The sequence below is a fragment of the Oreochromis aureus genome, linkage group 15 (genome assembly GCF_013358895.1).
Source record: "Oreochromis aureus strain Israel breed Guangdong linkage group 15, ZZ_aureus, whole genome shotgun sequence".
NCBI lineage: Eukaryota > Metazoa > Chordata > Actinopteri > Cichliformes > Cichlidae > Oreochromis > Oreochromis aureus.
In genome coordinates, this window is record NC_052956.1 from 12245023 (window position 1) to 12269518 (window position 24496).

General features: G+C 39.3%; 3 protein-coding genes across 3 annotated transcripts in view; 1 reads left to right on the plus strand and 2 right to left on the minus strand.

The window, feature by feature from the left end:
* The window catches only part of tulp4a (TUB like protein 4a), a 28427-nt gene extending 16407 nt beyond the window's left edge, over window positions 1-12020 (minus strand). Inside the window, exons 1-2 of the mRNA XM_039599135.1 lie at window positions 11963-12020; window positions 9712-10665 (exon numbers count right to left, since the gene is read on the minus strand). Of these exons, the coding sequence (XP_039455069.1) occupies window positions 9712-9963 (252 nt within the window). The 5' untranslated portion in view covers window positions 9964-10665; window positions 11963-12020. The remainder of the gene's footprint in view (window positions 1-9711; window positions 10666-11962) is intronic.
* An 874-nt stretch (window positions 12021-12894) lies between these two features.
* On the plus strand, window positions 12895-16009 carry mrps10 (mitochondrial ribosomal protein S10). Its single transcript, XM_031727530.2, has 7 exons — window positions 12895-13023; window positions 13226-13278; window positions 13730-13799; window positions 13950-14089; window positions 14188-14296; window positions 14514-14603; window positions 15804-16009. The coding sequence occupies exons 1-7, from the start codon at window positions 12919-12921 to the stop codon at window positions 15882-15884; spliced, it is 648 nt and encodes a 215-aa protein (XP_031583390.2). The 5' UTR covers window positions 12895-12918; the 3' UTR covers window positions 15885-16009.
* Window positions 16010-19774: 3765 nt separating this feature from the next.
* Window positions 19775-24409, minus strand: si:ch211-51e12.7 (uncharacterized protein LOC336335 homolog). Its single transcript, XM_039599133.1, has 6 exons — window positions 24308-24409; window positions 22123-22202; window positions 21339-21488; window positions 20970-21107; window positions 20725-20850; window positions 19775-20228 (listed from the first exon to the last, which is right to left on the minus strand). Exons 2-6 carry the CDS (start codon window positions 22200-22202, stop codon window positions 20138-20140), a joined length of 585 nt encoding a protein of 194 aa, XP_039455067.1. The 5' UTR covers window positions 24308-24409; the 3' UTR covers window positions 19775-20137.
* Between the last annotated feature and the right edge of the window lie 87 nt (window positions 24410-24496).

Here is a 24496-nt window from a genome sequence, read left to right on the forward strand (position 1 = left end):
GATAAAATTATCAGAAAGACTGTTCAGTATCCTCTGACAGCCATTATTTTACAAGACATAAGCAAATGTACTAATTCACCCATTCACTGACAGTGAATTTAGCCATGGCTCTGTGTCAACTTACCTACAGATAACATGAGATAAACAACAAAGTGCCTTTAATTAAGACATTATACTCTTGCCTGTGTGTTCACTTTAAATGAGCATCAGCTGAATGCCTAAAATCCAAGTTCCCACATTTCAATGAACTAAATTTAGCATCAAGAAAGATGGAAATAACTCAGAAAGTGGGTTAACCTCATTTTGAAAAAGTCACAAAGGAGCCGCTAATATCCTGAATATTACAGACAGGGAGATTCAGTTTTAATGTCACCTTATAACTAAATGGCACATTTCAAAATGGGACATTACAGAGTTTTTGCGTTTATGGAAGAAAAGAGATGTATACAGGAAAATAATAAAGAGGAGTCTTACAGGAGTGACACAAACATATGAGTCTCTCTGTTTGCCCTGAGTTCAGTACTGTAAAGACTGATTGTAATTTGCTTGGGTATAAGCTGCAGGAGCACAGAATAGTATACACAACACTCTTCATAACACGTTTCTGTCACCCATCTTAAAAGGTGCCCATCACACTCTCCATCCTGCCCCCTCCTCTCTTCGTGTCTCCATTTGTCTTCTTTTCTGTAGCGTGACTCAGCCTATTCCCTGGAGGAGTAATCCTAAGAAGGGAGCCGCTCTGCTCTCGCTAAGTGAAGCACGTGGGTCGTACACGTTCACACACGCAGCACCGAGCAGGGTTTTAGTGGGGCTCACGCTCTCTGACTGCAAGTCCAATAGATCAGCGGGTCTGAGTTGGATAAGCCAGTAATGCTGCCAACCCTTAAACAACACCTCCTTACCTCTGTGCAACACACTCACAGTTCCATCCATCAATGAAACAGATGCTATTAACTGTGCGTCCCCATTTTATATTCCATCAAGAAAAGAAACAATCAATCATACTTACACTTGCTTGAATACTTTATTATCTTCTTGCACTAATGCCATTAATGATGACTTACAGGCTATTAATTAAGAACTTCTTTAAGAATTCATCTAACACAAATTATCATTAATCACAAAACTTTCCTCAAACAGTATCTTGCTGTCTATGGACTTTTCAAGCAGCATTTTAGGGATTGGGGAAAAAAATATTAGGATGATCAGGCTTCAGAAAAAAGATTATTGGAGCAACATCATGTAGTCAGGGCATATATTTAATGAGTGAGGCTCAGCAGCTCCAATTGTTAGAATTTTTTTTTTTTTTTTTTTTTTTTTAAACAAACCCAGGGGAAAAAAAGGTATAAAATGCACAAGGGAACATCACAACATTTATCAATTATTTCTTATTCAGCAACACCCCGTTTGTCACACTTATTAGTCCTGAAGTCAAATCTACAATATACATGGCACGGCCCTAAAGCTTAATGAGCAGATAGCAGTTTTTAATCAATGTCCTGTCCCTGCTATGCATCATTAAAGTGTCCTCTTAGCCAGATTTTGCATGTTTTCAGTCCCTAGTTTGTCCTTTTCCTTTGTGTCTTTGTAGCAATGACAATCATCCTATTGCAGGTCTGCAGCTGAAGGTCTCCACATCATTCTGAGTTGTCCACATTCACGGACCATTAAAACTAGCCTGCCATCTATCATTCTGGCACAGCAATCATTCATGCAGCAGCACTCACTGGGTGCAAAACTAACAGGCTTTGCACCAGTATTGTCAAAGATAACACATTACAAGGATCTCATTGGGGGAAAACAGAGATTTGTGGTGTTCCCCCATCTATGCACTGTCTGCAACCTCTGGCGATCAAAAGGGATTTTCCACGTGGTATTATACAACATAATTCAGTCCCAACTGGAGGAGACTTGTGGCTTTAGATTAGGCATGAGCTCTAGTTTGCATAAAGCTAACAGCATTCATGCAACTACAAAGCAGGGTCAAAGGAAAACATAAAAGGATAAATTAGCATTGGATTTACACATGCTGTGTCTCACGTGTGTTCCCACTCAAAGCCCCACAGAGGTGAGAATAAACTGTTTGTCTGTAAATTTAGCTCAGTGTGGAGATTAGTGTGAGCTGGTGAGCCATCCTGCGAGGGGGGACAGCTGAGCACCTCGTGTGACGCAGCGATCAGGGAGATCAGACGTCACATAGAGACAGACAGGATAAGCGTTAGGAGCTGCAGGACCACGAGGAGCCTGAGGTGTCACAGAAAAGGCACAGCAACATGTGCAAACACATACAGTTAAAAATACTTCTTTAATTACAGTGCATTATATGCTCAAACAGACAGTAATCAGCGCCAATAAGCTCAGAGAGATATTAAAGAACTTTGGAATGACATGTAAAAGTAAAAAAAAAAAAAAAATCACTCAAAGGTTTTAGCATCATCATGTAGAGAACACCTACAAGTTTTTGTTTCAAAAATACATAATAGCTCTATGTCTACTACAATCAGGGCTGTTTTTATACTCTTGCAGTATTCTAGGACCCCTAAATCAGAGACTCTCCGAAAGGCTGCTGATCCCATATTAAACTAAAAGCTCTGGGATTGAGTTTTAGTCTGATGAGACAGAAACAGAATTTTTTTTTTTTTTTTTTTTCTTCAAAGCTGTGACGCAGACACTTCTTGATTGGATCTTAATCACAACACCCCTAAAAACATTCCAATCACATGGATATTTTTTCCCTGAAGTAAACAAAGACATTAGCATTGACTAGTTGTTAATTCAAGATGGGAAACAAATTAGTGTCCATGTCTGCACCTGACTTTTTGCCACTGCTGTTCTTCCTCTGTACTAGTATTATACTACCCAACCCTCAGCCTCCTGTTGGCAACTGAACAAGCATAGCCAGCGACCTCAAATCGTTATGCGATGTGCATTTTTACGTATGCATACTCCTTTGGTGACTTATGCAAGGATAGCTGGAGAAACCAAGTAAGGATAGTTGTTAGACTACTCTCTTGCCTGTTTGGAGGATACATGTGCAGTTTGGGCCCTTGTAGTACAGTGGCTTTGCAGGGAAGTGTGGACCAGCCTGTAGGATGTGGTGGAAGAGAAACTATGATTTTATTATTTATTAGTTTTCATGCACGCATGTAACGTGGAAAGTGTAACTAACACTAGAGTTCATTCGGATGGAGATCATTTCTGTAACTCTGCTATACTGCTCATCTGGGTGGCAATTATTCAGAGGAGCAGCAGCTCCAGTGTTGTGTGTTTACACAGGAGGAAGTCAGGCACAATATGATGATATGCACCTGAATGCTTCCTGTGCAGACGTAGATGGTCCATCGTAGCTGATGGCCATCCCTTGCCTTTTAAGTACGGTTATGCTTTTAGGAACAGGGATCAGAACTGACCACAGCAACTTCACTGAGAAGAGTAAATCAAATCAAGCAACAGCTTCGGGAGGCACTGGTGTCAGCACAACTGAGGGGACACTGTGACAGTGAAATGCCATAGTGGTGAAGGTGTGAGTGCAAGTCCATGACAATGCATATCTGCTGCACAAATAACTTTGTCTCTGCAAAAAGTTTGAGGAAAGGGAGAGCCTTAATATTTTACACTCCTTTATTATTTTACTTTTTTCATGCATCCAAGAAAAGAGCACCATCTTGAACAAGTACTAAAAGGCCTTCATTTCCATGGGCCAGAGAGATTAAATGATACACTCCCCCTCCTTCTTTGGGGGTGTTTCTACATTGTGTAGTTTTGAGGCCTTAAAGTCTGATAATCATGCATCTCATTTCATGCAGACAAATTTGGTAATAATGTTGAGTAAGATCAGACACTAAATAGGACTGGATTTAATGCCTAAGTGCAGAAAAATTAAGAAAATAACACAAACATAGACAAAGCAGAACACTTACAAAGGTGCAAAAGTCCAGTTTATTGGATTTTATTCTGTCCTGTTGGTGTATCCCAGGGCAACTCCAGGCCTCGAGGGCCGGTGTCCTGCAGGTTTTAGATGTGTCCTTGATCCAACACAGCTGATTCAAATGGCTAAATTACCCCCTCAACATATTTTGTAGTTCTCCAGAGGCCTGGTAATGAACCAATTATTTGGTTCAGGTGCGCTGACCCAGGGTGATATCTAAAACCTGCAGGACACCGGCCCTCGAGGCTTGGAGTTGCCCACCCCTGGTGTATCCACTAACATGGTGAATGACTGAATGAGAGACGAGTCCCAAAGTGTGAGCCAGCGTCAATGCACTGCAGGCTGCTAACAATTAAAACAAAAGAAAGTTGAATTGAATATTTATGCTTACACATTCCTATTTTTAAAGTAATCAGACCTTATAAAACAAAGGCTATATTTTAAGTGTTATTCTTCATTTATCTGACAAGGATCAAAATGAATCCCCGAAACAGAACAAAATACTACTGTGATTCAAGTTTTTGTGGGGGCTGAAGAAGGTTTTCAGATTTCCAGAGCTCTTACGTTTGGTAAAGGCTGCTATAGGCTGTGTTAAATTTTTTTGTAATAAGGAGCTTTAATAAACTAGCATACATATTACAAACAGTGTATAATATCTTTTGATCTACCTAGCTATTCAGAAGGACAGAATAAGACGGTTTTATTCTGCAAAGACAAGTGTACGAAACTGTGCATGTGTCTGTCTGATCCTTCACTACAAATATTGTTGAAGATGAACTGCACAGGCCATGCTGGAAAATTTGTAGTGAACAGAAAAGTACACCTGGATCTGAGGAAGCAGTCGTTACGCAACATGTCCTCTCCAAGGATGGATTAGCGCACTAAAGCCATTTCCACTAAGCACATTTGGAGGGACCATTTTAATTCAGTGAAGAGGTCATGTACTTGGCAAACCTGAGCTGGCCTTTCAATGTCAAGAGGTCACATAAGGAGAGAGCAGAAGAAGGCACACTCCATAAAGGCAGGTAGTGACCAGCACAGGGAAGGTGATTATGAAAGGAGGAAGAGACAAGACCAGGAAACACTATAGCTTGTAGTTACTGAAAAAAAGAGCAAGAATCTGGCCAGGACAAACTATCCATGGTTAATGCCTCCATACACCTTCTTCTACATTTGCTTAAAGTGTCAAATAAATTACCACCAAGCACTGCTATAGTGTACTCCCGGAGCAACATCTGCTCAGATACAAATCAGTGTATGGATCAGTACATAAGTTACAGACTCTGCACTCTGAGCTCAGTGTGGTAAACAAATGATTGTGTCATGGTGTCTTCTGTCTCTGTTGGACCTTTTTTGCCTCAGAGAAAAGGTTACATCTGTTATCAAGGGAAAACTAAGAGGTGGGACTCCTATGTTTGGGCAAGAATACACCCATAAGTCTCTTGGGAATAGTTTAGAGGTTTGAAACAAGTTTCTGCAGTCAACAATCAGTAGAAATCAATAATCATAAAATGAATTGTTTAGGATATATTAAATTCTTATGACTAACATTAGTCACTTTAAATATTCCCTATTATACTCTGAGTTAAAAAACAAAACACGGAACTGTCTCACTGCAAGACTTAAAACTTCCTCGCACAGCTAAGCACATATGATTCCAGCATAAGACAACTATCACAGCTGGCAGATGACAGGACACTGACAGACAATTTGCCCAAAACCTCTGCTGTGGCCAACGTTTTCTTGTCAACATGCTGACAAGTCATTGTCAAGCCCGTCTCTGATGTTCAGCTCTTATGGAGAATGAATGGACGCCTAGTGATTAGCTGCTCGCTCTGCTCAGCATCTGAATGGACTGTACCAGGAGAAGAAGGGGGGGGGGGGGGAAATAAAAGCATTAGATCGTCAAGAGAAGCATTGATCTATTCTGACACAAGCCTAGAGGGATTATTTTTCACAATCACAAATATAGTTGTCTAAAAAGATGTAAAGTGTAGCACTTTTATCTATTTTCAGCCTTATTTTTGACTGGTGGAGCTGACACAGCTGCTGCTAAAGGTTAGCGTTCTCTTAAAATAACTAGATAAAAATAATATCAGAACATTCAAGGGCAGATTTAGCTTTTTTTTTACCATTATTTTCCTGATTTTTTAAGGAGAAGTGTCACAACTCCTCCCTATTGAATTGTACCAGTTGAGGTTGTTTGAGCATGAGACCTGGATGTCTCATGAGTGCCTCCAAGGTGAGGCATTTTGGGCATGTCCAACTGGGAGGATACCCCAGGGCAGACCCAGGACACACTGAAATTACAGCTCTCAGCTGGCTTGGTAATGCCTCGTGTCCCCACTGAAGAGCTCGAGGAGGCAGCTAAGGAGAGGGAGGTCTGACTGCTGCCACCGCAACACTGACACACAGAAGAAAGTAGATGGATGAACATAGATGATTTATGTTTATGATACTGAAAAGAAATGGTACACCCCTATTGCTGCCATACATGCCTGTACATTAAGCCACCCAAGTCCATTAGAACAAGGGTATTCATTTTCATTCTTGAATGGGTTTAAATCAATCCAGGTTTTTGCTGTTTTAATCAAAACAGAGTACAAACCCACCACTTTTGAAAAAAATTATAATGACAAGTGTGAGGATAACGAAGCGTGAAAACCAGTTGAAACCAGTCTAAACTTCTAAATGGTGGCAAGTCAGTTGTCATGTACTGGAAGTCAGGGTTTTTCTTAAATATGAAAAAGGGGATCTTGTCAACAGCCCTCTAACCAAGTCCATCATCTGCCATGTTAACGTGGAGCCAAACAAACTAAAGGGGCACTTGGAAACCAAACACGACTCCAAGGCAGAAAGCAGGAAGAAAGCTGGTTGGAATTTGTGTCTAATGAAGTGATGGAGGCAACCTATATGCTGATGAAGCTTACTGCAAACCAAAAAATAAAGGAATTGATTTGTCTCGTTTTTTAAGGTAGGAGCCCTGCAAGCTCCAGATGCTGCAAATGTGTTATTAAAGTGCCTAGAATGATTGCACAGAAGCCATTTTCCACAGATATGAATACAGATGTGACTTGGGAACAAAATGCTTAATAACCCCTGCTGAAATGTTCAAGCTGGACTTTTGTAGGCTGTCTAAACAGTCACATATAGTTCTTAGCATTTTTACTAAGCAACCAAGCACCATTAAAAAAAAAATGGCTCAACAGAAAACGAATTGGTATGCCTCTGTGAAAAGGTGGCTGTGAGTTACAACAAAAGGATCACACTTTTCACCTTGCTCCTTTTGAAGCTGCTATCTTGTAATTATCTCTCAAGCTGGTTGGAAGGAACTGAAACAGGTGGAGGAGGACATATGTTTACTGGGATTATTACAGGACCCAGGAAACCTTTCCAGTACCTGAAGATCACAAGAAACTTAAAAAAAAAAAAAAAAAAAAAAAAAAAAAAAAAGTGCTACAGCAAGACAATAGGTGAGCTTCTCCACATCATAAGATGCTTTTAATTCAAGTAGCTTGCAGTGCCAAGGTCTGTATGATAGGTAAACTCAGGTGTAATCCAAGGGTAACCCAGGCATTGGCACTGCCACACACTACAGTCCATTATCCACGTGCCCTCTTCTTATCAGATGTCTGACAGCTTAAGATCCGGCTTTTACTTTACTACAATGCCCATATTGGGACAAGTCCAAAACACACATCCATTCAGACGCTCACTTACATTAGGAAGATCACTGAACACTGAAGTCTATACATCAACAGAAATAATGGCCAAATTTAAAGACGCTGACATGAGTATTGATCTTGGCAGGACTAAACTCCTATAGGATGAGTTCATATTGCATTTCTGTGTCCGTGTGCTTTTCTTAACATGACTTGAGCCAATTTGTGTGAAAGGACACTCGTCACCAGCAATGACAAGTTCTCAATGACAAAGCTGACGTTTAAAGGACAGGACTGTCAGGGGACTAACGGCATTTGATGCTGAAAGAGCAGCTTTTATAGACAAAGGGTTATGGGAAATACACTGACAAGAATGAACCTCTTTAAATAAAAGGTGATAATAAATAAATACACATCAATACATACGTAAATGCAATGCTGCAAGTTTAATTTGAAAAACAGTTAAAAAAAAAAAAAAGTCAAGTGGTGCGAGTGCAAAGAATGCAAAGTAAAAAAACAAGTACAGCGTATATAGCGTGCTCCTGGGGGTCATTTCTTTTGTATTATAATATGTATTGCAATCTGCCCTCTCTTCATCACAACTGAGATGAGAAATGACCCATGTGAGTGAACCGATCTGTCACAACTTGACAGAATTCATTAGGCAGCGTAATTTCCACCACTGTCAGAAACCCCAAATTATGCATAGAGTGGGTGAGTGATGGATTCCACATTGCCCAAAGCATTTATTTATTGCTTTATATCAAAGCAAGAGTGGAACTGGAGAGGACCTTTACTACTCATTACTAGCGCTGGAATGAGGTCAAAGAGTAAAAATGAGCACTTTTTCAAGTTTGATGCGAAAAAAATCTTGATCAAAAAATAAATAAATTAAAAACAAATAAAATAAAAACACATACATCCTAAAAGCAAGCAATCTGAGAGTAAAGTGTGAAATAAATTGTGGGCACAAATGAATAGTGCAGTGCCAAACTCCGTGAGTGCAGAAAAGGAAGATGCAGACCATTTGAAGGATCTCTTCTTTAGAACACCAGACATCAAATGAGATTATCTGAAATATCGAAAACATCTGGTGTAAATGTTTTTTTAAATTATTTAGATAGACTATATAGATAACAGCTGAATGTTTAAGTGGTCAGAGTTAAATGGCATTACTGCTGTGCTTCAGTCACACCGTATAGAGATTCATCCACTCTCCCCTCAGCTGCCTCGGAGAGTGCTGACACTGCACCTCGCTCCATCTGACCAACAGCTACACCCACTGAAGAGAAAACGCAACCTGTATGCAATCTCCACTTGTCCCAGCAATATTAAATACTAATAAGGATTATTTTTCTCACACACACACAGGACATTTGACTCAGACAGTCATCCAGTCTTTTTGGTTCAACTAAATTGCCTCAATCCATTCTTTGTGGGAGTCTTTGAGGGTTATTACTATACTGAGAGATAGGAATAAAGCCTGACTGGAGCAACAGAATTTATTGACTAGGACGAGAATGCATATCTTGTATACATATCTTGACTGCAACCAAAAAGTTGATCTAACTGGCAACTTACGGTTAATGAAAATCAACTACTGCAGGAAAACACAAAACCCTCAGCCTCCCACAATGTTTGTGCCAGGGAACAATCTGAAGAGGTGTTTTTCTTTTGTTTGTTTGTTTTAAATGTAGTGATTTTACTGGTTCGACCCACTTGAGCTCCATACAGCCCACAAATATAACTGTATGTGGCTCACGAGCTAAAATAAGTTGGACTAAGCAGCCTTTTCTAAGGGGATCAACTAGTCTACTTTTACTGAAACTTCTCAAATACTGCTTTAAACACGTAAAAATAATGATTTTGAAAATTTGCTTTATTAAGTATAACTGAAGAGGAAGAAATATCAGAGTAGCTTGAAGTTGTGGTGAAAATAAATAAATATAAGATTTACTAATTAAATATTCCTGAGATACATTTTTGATTATAAGACATTTTAAAACAGCTTCCAAACCACGACTGCGGCCTTTAAGAGCTTCAAAGACTGTTTGATGAAGCATTAACATAGACATCTTAACAGTCCTATTCAAAAACAATTGCACTTGAACAGCCTCTTACCTCACTATTATGCCCTCTGAGGTTAAAGTTTACTCTCTGTGGGGTGGGCCGATCCCGTCTGCAGTGGCTGGATGTAAACGTAACCCCAACCACTCCTCGGCTGTTCCCGGTGGCAAGCCAGCCCTCTTCATAGTAACGCTTTCTGCATACTGGCTTCTCCTTCTCACTCTTGGGCACCCTGCCCTTCCAGGACAGACATAAGATGTTGGAGTCACTGGACAGGACCGGGCCATGCTCCACAGCAGCGAACATGCCTGCAGCTCTCTACACTCCCAGAATAAAAAGTACCCTTAGGGAGGTTCTTCGGAGAGGACAACTACTGTTATCAGCACCTCTCCTCCTTTGAGGTTACCAGTTCCGTGTCAGAATTGAGACAGCGACAACGGTGCATAGTACTGGTGCTTTTACTTGGGGATCTGGAATAGTGACTGAAGGCGATCAATAAAACTTCCCCAGAAAGCACAGGTGAGGTCAAAAAACAGGTGGATTTTTAGCATTGCTGGATTAATGATGTTATGTAGCCAAATGAGGTGGCACACACACAAAAAAAGGCACTCAGGTCATTTTTGATGTGATGCTACCAAGTACGTGCTGTTTCGGAGAGAAGGCACCAAATGAAAGTGCCTAAAAAAATATTTAGATATCCACCAGGGTAAAGTTGAGACTCCTATCAGCTGAGCAAAACAAGCATCAACCCCCCAAAAAAGAAAAAAAAAAAAAAACGCGCCTTATCTTGTAAACTTATAAAACAGGCAGGTATTCATTCCAAGTATCATCATTGTCTCCTTTCTGTGCTCCACATCCTCCTCATCTGATCCCAGTTTGTGTCTGAGAGAGGAGAAGCAGGGACTCCTCTCCATCAGCTGACAGCCCACAGGAGAGCCGCTTCTCCCGGTAACGTCATTACGTCAGCCGGCCCGCCTTTTCAACCGGCCTCGGGGATTCCATAGAACACTGTTGGGTAATACACAAAACGACGTTTATATATATATATATATATAACATAGAAAAACAACCAAAAACCCCCCCAAAAAACATTAAAATACAAATGTAGTTAAGCAATCAAGAGAATTGTGTCACAACACAAGCTGCGGAAAAGCGCTCACTTGCTGCCCACCGCCGTTAATATAAATATTAATGCGCTCGGCTAAAAATTGCCTTTACTCTTCGAGCAGCAGTTTTACTTTAAGGACTATCCTGTTCAGCGGAAGGGCATTTAACTACCTGCTTAATAATTTATAGGAGCCAGGTATCATTTTAGCTTTCATTTAATTAGGCTACAAAGCTGTAGTAAGGCGGCCTCTCGCGGTCAAACGTTTAAAAAAGAAAATAGAGGAGAGGTAAACAACAAAGACCGTAACAGAGAGGTAAGAACAAATAAAAGAATAACAGCTTTAAAATGAACCCGAGCAGGTCAGACAGACAAGACAGACCAAAGAGGCACAAAGGGACGTTAATTTTATTAATACAGAGACAATAAAAATCAAGCCCAACAAAGAATAGCTGAATGAGAATGGCTGTTTGGAAATATACTCGACATTAAGATCAAGTCAGCGGTGATTACAAGATCCTGAGGTTTCCCCACCATTTCCAGTATCACTAAATTGTAAAACAGTGTCCATGATAATACCTAGGTGCCTCTCGAAAAAGCCATCTGCCATTAAACCACGCCAATTCGTAACAATAACATAAGAAAGATACAATGGTTATTGACAACCAAATAATCATTGCTTAAGCCCGTAAGATGGTGGAAAATTAGCCAAAAACATCAATCACCATAAGCTGCCTGCCTATTAGCAATAGCTAGCCAGAACCTGGATCCAGACCGAGAGCTCTGTGGTCTCCACTGATCATCAAAACATGCCAGCCGCGGGATTAATCTTTCCTCCCTTCATGTGTCTGCGCTGGGCTGTAACGTATTTCCATCCGAGATGCTCGGGAATGCGGCTAACTATCGCTGACTGCTACGATTCTTCTTTTTCTTCTTCTCCACGAACAACAACCGGAGACAGCTAACCGGCTAAGCGGTCAGCTATCAGCGCCAGGCTGGCTCCGTCCACCCGCCGCTGGCACTCGCTAGCAGGCTACGGTTAGCACATTAGCAAACGATTTATGGCAATAGTTATTTAATATTAGGACACAACAGTTCAGAAAAACCACACCTCGGCGGTGTAGTGACAAAGTGGCTAAACAATATAAACCATGTGTCCAACAAAGCAAGAGAAACATCAGCGGTCAGCGGAGTGCCTACCTTGGATCCGTACCGCTGCTTCTTCCTCTGCCTGCAGCCTGCTACTGTACGCTGCTGGGCCCCTACAGCTGGGTCACGTGACAGGCACGTGATTTAGGCCAATTAAAATTGTTCATATCAATAGCATTAATCAAATAACAGTCAATCCAATAACAGTTTACCTTTCAAAACTAGGTTCCCACAAATTTAGAGAAGAATGCATCTAAGCATCTACATTAAATATAAGTATATTAAGTACACGCATACAGCAACTGTATAAGCAGCCTCCATAAATTGCAATGTTTTTTTCACAATAATGTGAAGCATATTTTAGGTCCAATACAAATGTGTGTGTGTGTGTGTGTGTGTGTGTGTAAATGTGTAATAAAACAACATATTATACATGATCACAAATTAAGAAAACAAATATCCCATTTTTTTTTTTTTTTGGTGTGGGGGGGGTTGCTTATTCCATTTATAGGCAGAAAAGTATTTAAAAGTATGAATAAGAGATAAATCTAATGTTAAAATGCCCAGTGACTTTGCAGATACTGCATTTAAATTAAATCAAGGACCAGAGGTTAACAGGCAGTCTTTGCAGTTGAACCTTGTAAAGAAAGATCATACTGACTGATTCCACTTTTTCAAATAAGATGTGGTGATGATCAAGAGAAGAATCACCTGTGACAAGAATCACCGTGACAGAATCAGGAAGCTACAAGGTAGATGAAACATCATAAGCATGCATAAATAATGTCACCAAGTCAAGCGCAGACTACATTGTTATTCATATGATTTGTAAATGTGAATATAAAAATATATTTGAATATAATACATCCAATCGTAGTCTTTAATTCTCAGTTTTTTGACCATGAAGGGTTTGGATGGGACTGTAGACTGGATACTTGGTAGGTATCACTAGCTCGTTAGTGCTCACCTCATTTATCCTCCAGGCCACAAGGGGGCAGCACAGGGAAATGATTTCACCTTCTGTCCGCTCTCTCAAAAACATGGCGTCTCTCATGGTTCGCAGACGTGAATTATTCTCTTTGGCAAGGATATTGAGTGGTGTCTCATATTCGGTATGGTAACTAACTTTTTTTTTCATTTTAGATAACGTTTTCTAACAGTTTACTAACATGCCAGATCTCTAGGTTTGGAAAAATTACCGTAGCTAGTTAGCCAATCGTAGATTTTGGCCCTTCGTGGCAGCTGCACAACCGAGGTTAACAAAATAAAAGTCATTTGTAAATTTCAATAAAAAGAGCTTCATTCTGTTTTCAGGGACCGGCAAGTTTGAGTGTCTGTTCGGGTCACAGGAAATGTGGTTTAACCCGGTAAGTCACCCCCCATATCTTTTAAATGAGTTGAGCCATAATTACTAACGTGAATCACATGAATTTTCACACGAAGCAGGGGTGCAGAAGTTTTAAATGAAATTATGAAGAGATTTACAAACAGTTTTTACTGTTTGTTGATAGGATCTGTCAGTAAAGACAAATAGCATGTGTTTTTGGAGCACTTTTTTGGCTGTATTGGAATGCAACGTGTTTATTTTCCCATGGAAATTAAGTAAATAATGTAAAGAAAAGGACATCTTATAGGTACAGTATACTCACAATCCTTAATAAAATAAAACAACACTAGCAGCATATTTAGGCAGTGAAATTGAACACCATGAAGCTAAGCCAGAAAAGCCCCGAGGCATTAAGCACCTTGTGCAGTTGAAGTGCACTTTTTCCTAAGTGCATTTATTGTATAAGCAGTTATTCTGTATCTCCTCTGCAGGCTTCACCTCCCTCTGACTCCCAGCACTTCTTTCCATACGACAGTTTTAACGTCAGCAGCACAATCGGCAGTAAGTTATCATTATCATTCTTATATCAGACTGGTGCTGTAGTGAAATACAACAAACCTAGAGTGGTTTATATTCAAAAGCCATCGCTTGGAATTGCTTGTGGCATCAAGACTCTAAGTTAAGGCTTCTGTTTTTTTTTCTTTGGTCCAGATCACAGTCACAGAGGAGCCGGACACACTGTTCCAGAAACTGGTGGTTTTGGTTAAAGGTCATGACAGAGCTGTGTTGGACAGCTATGAGTTCTTTGCCACCATGGCAGCTAAAGAGCTGGGCATCAGTCTTGGAAAAGTGTGAGTTTTAGCAGCCACACACTAACTGTAGTAACTGTTCTGTCTAAAATCTTCTTGTAATCCCATGACTTTTTTGGGATCTTCTTCCTCCACCACAGTTTTGAACCTCCGAAGGACATTGAGAGGTTAACACTGCTGAAGTCAATACACATTTTCAAAAAACACAGGGTCCAGTATGAGATGAGAACTCACTACCGGTGCATCGAGGTGAGAAGCTCTAATTTTTTTTAAATTAAAATCAAACAAGAAAAAATGCACAAAAAGCCATTAAAAGGAGTTCGGTATTATTCACCTAGTTACATTTTACTGGAAACTTCTAACCTTTGCATAATAACATAAGTGAGCTTTGTGTTTGTGTCAGTTATTGCATGTCATTATAAGGTAATTTGTTTAACATGTTTATTTTTATTTTTTGTCTCTGTAGCTGCATCATATAACAGGCTGTACAGCACAAGTATACCTTGAATACATCCAGAGGAACCTTCCGGAAGGTGTAGCCATGGAGGTGACGAAGGTGAGGTTTTGCAGAGTTCGATGTACACCCAAACTCGCGCACCAGTATCATCAATATCAGTGCCTGCAGGCTAGATGCTTTCCGTTGCAAAGCTTATTAGTGCAGCCCTCCACAATATTCCCAATTTCTAATGTAGCCCCTTAGGAAAACCAATTTCCCACTCCTAACTTAGGTTGTTTATAAATTTGGCCTGTCCCCTGTTGTAGCTGGTGTCTGCAGTATCACAGGCCCAGTGCATACACCAAACCCCACAGAAAGGTGCACCTGGCAGCTAAGAAGCTAACACAGAATACAGCTAAGAGGAAACTGATGCTGATGACCTGAGCTGGGAAAACTGAGTAGCCCTATCTATGGTCTTTTACAAATGATAAAGAGAAGCTCAAGTATCTATTTGCCATGAGACAATTTCAGGTGACTAAATGTTAAAGGTTTATAAACGAACAGTGTGGACTGGTTGAAGTCAAAACTGGATACAAAACATGCACAATGTTTTCAGTTAAACATGAAATGAATTCTCCCTTGAAAAAAATTAACCCTTAACAAAAAAAAACCTTAATATATATGTGATCATTTTGAGATTAAATTCAAATCTATTTTGAGAAAAGTTGAAATGTGTAGATTACAGTTGTTTACAACTTCCACGGTTGCTTTACCCTCTTTTGATAATGAACTCATACTTCAGATTTGGTTTTAGTAACAAGGAAGGAAATGATTTCCCTTCTAGCTCAGTATGTTAAGGATAAGGATGTTGAAAAGATGTTGCAGAAAACTGCATCTGGTCAGGCAGAAAACCACACACCTGGAAGAGTGGATTTGTCCAAAATGAAATGGCTGGTAATGGACAAATGGAGGGTTATCGAAGGTTGCACCATCGTGCAACAAAGAGTACGCATGTTGGATCACAAGACGGCTGATCATTTAGTTTTATTGACTCATCTAAACAAGGTATTTTGTAAAGTGTATAGCAGCTGGTGCAGTTTGTCTTGAAACAACTACTAATCTGCACATTTAGCCTTTTTTAAAATTTTGGCTTTATTCTCAAAATGATATTTTTTATTTTTTATTAATGTGGTCTAATACTCCTTCAGACATTTGAAGTGAAGCTGAATTTGATAGTCCTTCTCTATCTGCGCAATTATGTGTGGGAAAGGGCAACTTTCACATGACATTCTCGCTCTTCTATTCTGTTTATGTTGACAGACTGCAATGGAGAAGGTTCCTGATCACATCCTTGAACCGATGTGGAAGGAAATTCCCACAGATGACAAGCCCAGCCAGTAAATGCAGCACCTGTGACTAACAGATGCCTATTAAATGTGTTTTCCTGTGATTATGTTTTTTTTTTTTTAAAGCGTGTTGTCTTTTCTGTTGCACAGTTATGTGAAATAAACTGAATATGCACACAACTCACTGAGCTGCAGTGATATCGGGATGAACTGTTACTGTATGTATACATGCAGATACAAGACCAGCACACACGAGACCTTCGCTTTGTACATTTATTGATTAAAACAGTATACATCAAATCACAAAACGGCATATACAGCGTAGTCATTCTGATGATTGGCACCTCATTTTATTTTACGTGTATTCATTGTATGGTTACCTTCAGAAGGACAAAGTGGAGATGTTTAATTGTTTCTTTATGCTGTAGAGGAGTCAAAGTGTCAACTAATTCAAGTTCACTGGAGGGATCTTTTTTGCTTGCTTCTTTTGTTGGCCTTTTCATTTTGAAATCTATCCTGTCTGTTAAAACCTGGCCACACGTGCCACACAGGAATCTCAATCATTTAGCAAGCATTCAAGTAGGTTCAGACAGGCTTTATCTAATCCTAGATGAATTTCAGCTAATCAAACTATTGCATCTATACCTTCCTGAAACCATTTTCGTATGCTGTTTAACAAAAAGAAGTCTAAATACTTAAGTATGATTGCCAGTAGCTTATACTGCTTCTAATGGCTCTAATCACTGAACGTTTCTTAAAAAATAGTCCCTTAAATGTAAACAGTGAACGATAATGACTTGATGATGATGCAAAATGATGCAACAGTGGTGAGAAAGTCCTGTAAATCTGTAAATGTAGTGTCCTCCAGCTGGAGAGACAGTGGGTATAAGGTTCAGCATAACCAACGAGCTAGTAAAAACATATGTTGGGCAAGGTGACTGGCCAGTCGTTGGCTCATTTGGGCCTGTGACTGCATTTCCATACATCTATTCTTCCGTGAAGCAAACTGAAAAATCATGCTCACTGATGATTTATAAAAACATTAAAATATATTAAAGGCCTTTCATCTTGCTGCTCCAATCCAACCACTGGTTCAGTTTACAAAGCAACAGTGCTTGAAGTTTTTTGGACCACCACAGCTGTCCTAAATTAACAGTGTTGATAGTTACCAAAATCTATATATTTCTCTACTGGATAATCATCAAAACCATATTTTAAATGCTGAACTATAATTTATTTAATTTCTGACTTCTTAGAAGTCAAGTGTGAAAATGTGGCTGAAATTTGGGTATAAAAACATGAACACGGTTATATAAATAATATAATTTTTAGTTTGAAATATGTTTTTGACAAATTTCTAATAAATCTGTATTTTGTTTTTAATGATAGGTGGTCTGATAAATGTATTATCTATTGTAGCTAAATTACCAAGAAGCTAAATTAAAGTGCTGTGTGCAGATAAATAAATAGATTCTACCGCTTTAAAATTTGTTATAATATAAACCGCTGATAAATTCTATAAATTATATTCCAACTATAAATTAATTAAAATGGCTTTTTGTTGGTCAAAAAGAAAAAAGAAAAAAAACATACCAGGGGAGATAAAAAGTCTGATAGACTTGGTTTGTGACCCAGCAGGGAAAAAAATGTTATGCTGAACACTGAAGAGTCTAAAATGTCTGCTGGCCTCTTGAACCAAAGCACCGTTAATCTGTGGGTCGTTCCATTGCTTCTCAGTAGATAGTTTAAACTGTGATATCAGCACGGATGCTACCGTTACAGCTAACAGGGGTTTCATGTGTCCAATAAGGTGTGGAAGTGAGCTAGAAAGCACCATCCACATTAGCCTTTAAGTAGTTAAATGAAACATCTTGATTTCTTGAGTAGAAGACTACGCGCTATATATATCAAGCATGCCATTTTCCCCATCACGGTACAGATGCACCTCCGAACCCACAAATCCTCTAAAATCTCACCAATCCCCGGTACGACTCTGAAGTTGCTCCACCTTGAGGTCCTGAAAGAGAGAATCTCCTTGTTTTGGAGAAGAAGGGGTTTAGGGATTAAGACACAAGAGGAGGCTCACCTTTTCAAGTGACGTGCCGAAACTCAGGTGTCACGCCGCTGGTGAAGGAGGGGAGAGATGTGAGGGAGGGCCTGGGTTCCTTGGGGCCCGGGAGGTTAACTGTACTGTGTGCCCCCCCTTCAGGAGACAACAACAGTCAGTCTGTTATAATCAACTAAAGGGAGAAACTGGGACTGCAGAGGCTGATGCAGCAAAATGTAGTCAAAAGTGTTGAAGAGATGGAAAAAGACAGGAAGAGAAAGGGGGCAGGATGCAACACTTGGCTGTGGCTTTTTACTTATCACCTCTCTTTGCACGTGTACCTATTATTCAAGCAATGTGTGGTTCACAGAATAAAGTCCTCGTTTATCTAGAAAAAATTATTTTCTTCAGATGGTTGCACCTTTGCTTTTAGCTTTAAAAATTCAGCTGGCCTTAATCACCACACCACGGTTAAACTGTAAAACCTAAGACCCTCTTAAGTCATTATACCCCAATTTGAGCAAATGTGTGCACACTGTAAACCCACATCTATTGTTATTATTATTTTTATTAAATATAAAAAGGTGGAACTATTTCATGCATGCAAGCAATTAATTAGATTTGAAATCATACAAGAGTACAGGAGAGAAGATAAAATTTTTAAATAGATTTGACGGAAAAAAACCAAAAAAACGTCAGAATTTAGAATAGTGCGGTTTTCTGAGCCAGCTGTCCCCTTTGAAACGGGGTCAGCATCTTTTAGAAACAGAATAAATAAGTTATAATTCTTGGTCATATCAGAGTGTCTGTTCAGATGATGTCCTCCTTTTAGACATGCTACCACTCATTTTAAACTGAGAGATGTCTTATATGTGGAGCGGCTCCGCGTCCTCCAATCAGTTTTACACTGGTAGCTACAAGGCCGTAAACCTTTACTATAAGTACAATTCATAGTTTAGTTTTACATTTGTTTTAAGCCATACATTAATTTAAGCCCTCAGTCTACAGAATTCAGTGAGATCCAAAGTGTACATCAAGATTTCTTGGTCCTCCAGATAGTAAAAACTAAAGCAAAACTATTAATTACATGAATCAAATGTTCACTTTAAAGTATCACATAAATAAATGTAAGCTCACACTTACAATGCAGTTTATTCTGTTTCACAGAGACGTTGTAGACTGTAATAACAACTCTCAGACTTGTTTGTGAACAAATAAAAAAAAGAAGAAGTTGAGTTTATTTTGTTGTTGTTTTATTATTTTGTTCTTTCACGTCTATCTCTTGACGGTTCTCAAAACACATTCACAGTTTCACAAAAGTTATGTTAATTACAGTGAATATAAAATAGTAACACTTAAAAAAAACACAGTAAAGAGTAACTTCTTATCATTAACTGGAGCAAATATGAATGGAATTTGCTCTAATTAAGAAACCTGGTATATATGTGTGTGTATATATATATATATATCAGTATGCTATTCATTTATAATGCCTTTTTGTCATTACACAATAGATTGCTGGAGACAAACATGAATGTTCCAAACAGCAATACTCATAACTTAAAATACCTGCACATTAAAAGATATATAATATGAAATTAAATACTCATTAATACTTGACAAGCTGGATAAAGACTTGTAAAACGTGTCAAACAATAATTACTGCACTGTTTGGTGAGGTTATGAATACATAACTATTTCCATGTAGCATGAGGAAAGATTAGGGAGGTCCAAGGTGGACCAAACTAATAAACAGTAGTGTTTGAGGGCTGCTGTGCACTCCTTCCCCTCCCTTTTAAAATTTTCCCCTCTATCCCCACCTTCAGAAATACAGTGTCACCCCATTTGTTAACCTTTATTCATTAGGAGTCAGGAAAAAGGCTCACAGGGCGACTGTAACAAGAAACACAGAACATTTAATTTTGGAGAACAAACTTGTTTTAACAACTTCTTTTAAAATACGAACAGTATTTATAGGTAACAGAACTTGGGAATCCCTTTACATTATTCGGTTGTGAATCGTTTTTAATTCGTCCTCATTTGCCCTTTAGTCATTTTCACATTTTTCTCTTTGCCAGTGGACAATACCAACAACCAAACATGTCGGCACAGAGTATTTCTTAAGATACTCAAAAGATAACTCAGACTTTTTTTCTTTTTTTTTATAAACACATCATTCGGGGGCATTTCATTCACTGCACGACTACAGGGCCCCTTCTACATTAACAGCTGCTTAGTTATAGTTTTTAGGGCAGGCTGTGTTAAAAGCGTCGGCCACCAGGGGGGCCTGGCCACCTCTGGCCTCTGCCAGGTGGGGGGTGAGGCGGAGGAGAGACCGGTCCATTGTGGTAGCTGTGTAAAAGGATAAAATCACACATTGGATTCTCGGCTTTGGCCAATAGGGGGCACACTCTGATAAGAGCAGCCATCTGAACGACTCTAGTTTAAGGCAGGGGAACTGAGATCCCCTCTGCTCTGCACCTTTGAACTTGCAAAATACAGTTTCATGTTTCATGCACTATTTAAGACTTTAGCTTAAAAAAATAACTTCACTTTACATTTGCTACAGTAGGAAACTATTAAAGCAAAACTGCTTCTTTTTGACACAGAGCTATCAAAAAATTGAAGAGAAGGTTAAAGAATTTAACTATAAGCAGGCTGAAGAGAAAGGGACAGAAAAGACTGTTCATTAGTGTCACAAACCTCTGTGCTTTTGCTGCATCTCAGATCTCAAAGAATAAACTCTCAGATTCACTAAATGTAACAATCTGGTTACCGTGCACACAAAGCACAGAGATTTGCGACATTTTAAGCTTAACCATGGTATGAATATTAAAACACCGCTTACCCTCGTGGGCCTCGCGGGCGGAAGGGGCGCGGAGGTCCAGGGGGTGGCATGCCACGGCCTCGAGGGTGTGGCGGACGCCCTCTGAAACCAGGATGACCTGGAGGAGGGGGCGGAGGGGGTCCATGCCTGTAGAGGAGGATAATTTTCAGGCAGTAAGGACTAAGACATTTGAAAGTGACAGGTCAGCTCTAACTATGCACTTTGTGAGTGTCTGTGCACGTTATGCGCCTGAATGAGGCATTTACCTGGGCATGGGTGGAAAGGGGCCTCTGAGGTGCATAGGAGGAGGTGGGGGAGGGGGAAGAGGAGGGCCCATGCCCATGGGTCCAGCCCTACCTCGAGGACCTCTAAGGTCAGGGTAAGGACGCATCCTCCCCATTCCTCTGCAAGGGAAGAAGGCGCAGCATAATTTATCCAAATTAACACATGTAATGGATCAAAGTTAAGTATTTAAAATGCATCTAAATACAGAAACACTCAGTAGTGGCTGTCTATAAGCATTTCCTTTTTATGTTTACCAACTGAAAATATGTGTTTAGAAACTAACTAAGTTTTAAAACTTACATATTACAGAGTATAAACACTGTGCGTGTGTCAGACATCAATAAAAGTACCTCATGGGCCCAAATCCATTCATGGCTCCATCCTTTACTCGACCCCTTCCAGGTCCTGGTGGCCCAAAGCCTTTCATCATGCCCCGCCCACCACGCATGCCACCTCTACTCATTCGTCCCCCTCGCCCACGGCCTTTGGCCCCACGACCCCTGAAGGAAGATAACAAAGGGAAAACTGGCACTGTCCTTCTAGTTCAGGTTCAGTCGTGTTAAGCTGTAATAAACAAAACACTGACACACTTTAAATGTTTTATATCTAATCTTGCATAAAACCACGGGAATTATCATGTTGTCAAATAGTAAGGCATTTAGACTACATAAATAGATATGGGTGTGAAGAGATGCATCTTCAAATCATTATGAAGGAAATTTGCAGGACCTGATTAAGTATTAGTAGAAAACTACTACAATAATTACTGTGACTTGCTGTGGTTAAATTAAAAATCTGCTGGACATCAAAGAAGAAGAAAAAAAATGTATGCATCCATTAAAATTTACAACAGAGTCCGGGTTGAAGATTTAATGTGAAATCTATAATGATAATTTAACACCAGGCTAAAAAAAAGTTAAGCTTTTACAGATTATATCTGTGACACAGTATGACCTCTCTCAGTTGCTGCCACTGTAGGACAAAACAGTAAACTGTTTATAGCATATGACCTTGCCATGACTGTTTCCTATAGACATATCTGAAAGATGCAGCAGAAAAAAAAAGACCTAAACTTAAATAACCGGCATGTGTACACAAATGAAACAGGAGACTGTAACAGACAGCAGGACAGACCTGGATTTGAGCTGGGTTACATGTTTCTCTGAGTCATTCTTGGAGGTTTCTGTGACTCTCTCTTCTGTATCCGTGTCCATCTGAAACAATCCCAAGTCAATAGTTATGTGCAGAAGTTTCAGCAGTAATAAGTACTAGATTCATACTTGTACCTGTGAATTTTTACAAGTACAAAACATAATGATATAGATATAGGCAATGAACACCATCATGAACAGAAGAGCTGCGTTCAAACATACTATTTTTAAGTGTTTTTAAGTGTGTGTTATGTAATACTGGAAACTGCACTGCAATGTCTTTGATTTGCATTCTAATATACTGAGAGGCACTTCATTTTCTGCATTCTGGTGATTTTTTTGCACTAATTTGTATGTTGTCTGCATAAATTACACAGGAAATGCCTTTAATCAATTTATTTCTGCAAGACTAAAAAAAACAGAACAATAAAGCACTAGAAGATAACTGAATATATAAAGTAATATAACGCAGTCAGGCTCTCTGGTATTCTGTTTCACTTTCAAATGATTACTCTCTCCACTTTCCTCGTGTTTGTGTGCTGCTGAATCAGCACAAATACAGGCAGGATTTACTCGTCTGTCCTTCCTTTGGATTACTCTGTTCCAGTTTTGAGTCTGTGTGTAATTGCCTGGCAAGTTTGTGTAGTTGCATTTTATTAACAGGCTGATTAAATACTCATTAGGCACCTCTTCAGCTCTCTTAAAAATTAAATCATTTCATACATTTTTATATCCTGGACTTTAATAGCTTAAATATATTTCAACAAGACATCTGCTCATGTTTGCTCATTCTAAAAAATCAGCCTGCTGAAAGCTAAAAGATCTGACGCATTACCTTAAGATTAGTTAACCACTACCAACCCCAGGTTATAAACAATAGGCTCAAAAACTCAAAACAGGAGTAATTACAGTCCTGTTTTATTTTTATTTTTGGAGGAGAGTGGGAGGTATCAAAAAGATCAGAATACATCAGAAGAGATCAGAATTTACTATGATACAAAGGGAATCTTGGTACGCAGAAATAATAAAGATATGCACCAAAACCTCCTCATGGTTGCTGGGTGGATAAAACTTAACCACACTGACAAAGTTTAATTTACCTGTATTTTTTGACTTCCTTAGTCTTACATAATAAACACAAAACAGAACATATTTTTACATTTTTCTTTAAGTCTAGTTAATATTATTACCCTTTCTCTTAACTTTATCGTTTTGTCACACCTAGTTTTAGTCAATCCAATAAATTTGCTCACTGAATAATTTCATGCCTAATAAAATCTACAGCTAAATCTGCTGAGAGTTATTTCCATTAGTTTATTATCCTCATTTTGCAATAATGAGGGATAAGTCTCTCATTCTACGCCCACCTAAATATCCATTTAAGCCAGGATGTAGACGGACAGTACACTGTTCTGCTTATAGTTTATTATATAGAGAGATTTGTATGTAACAGGTCCAATTGCTGAGCCACATACTTAAAATGTTTAATGACCATGACCATGGCATGAAGCACACTCGTTCATACGTACATTTTACAGTGATATTTTGAAGCCAGAAAGCCTGCAAAGCCAAAGGCACGTCGAGCGTCATGGAAACAATTTTATCCCGATCCTAGGAGGCGGCTGAGGTTGTGTGAGCTTTTAAATATCAAGCTAGCAGCAGCGGCAGAGGGGGTTGGGGACGACCTGTGCGACAAATACAGTTCGAGCCTCTAATAATACTTCTTAATACCCCTCATGAATAGTAGCAAATAGTGAGCACAACCGGCTAAAATATACACGTAAAGGCACAGAGGGCCCCGTCTAATTCCTGGAACTTCCAGGGCAGGTATGACAGAATTACGCTATGTTGCTAATTTTTTAAAGAACAGTCTAACATAAACAAATTTCAAAGACACATTTAATGATATTTTCCTAATTGAAAATATAAACAGAATAAACTTAAGTGACAAGCGTGTGATTAAGCTAAACGTTAGTCATCCAAGAAAGGGGCGTTTCTGTAGGTTTTTAACGCTTCTGGAATGACTTACTTCAAATTGGTGATGCCGGTGAGGTAGATTAAAATAAATGATACGGTTTTCGTGATTCCTAAAAAAAAAAACAAAAATAGGAAAAAAATAGAAAAATAAAAAATATATATATATACAAAATTTCTTGCAACTCTCGTACCTTCGATGGGCTTTGAAATGGCGGCTTAAACAGACATCCCAGGTTGGGATTTCTTTGTGAAGAAACGCTCGCTTTCAAAGTCACGCCCACCAGGAATGAATGTTTAAACTTGATTGGTTCATTGGTACCGTCATTTAGCCCAAGGTTCGCTTTCTGGGATTCTGATTGGTTGACTCGGCTAATGTGCTT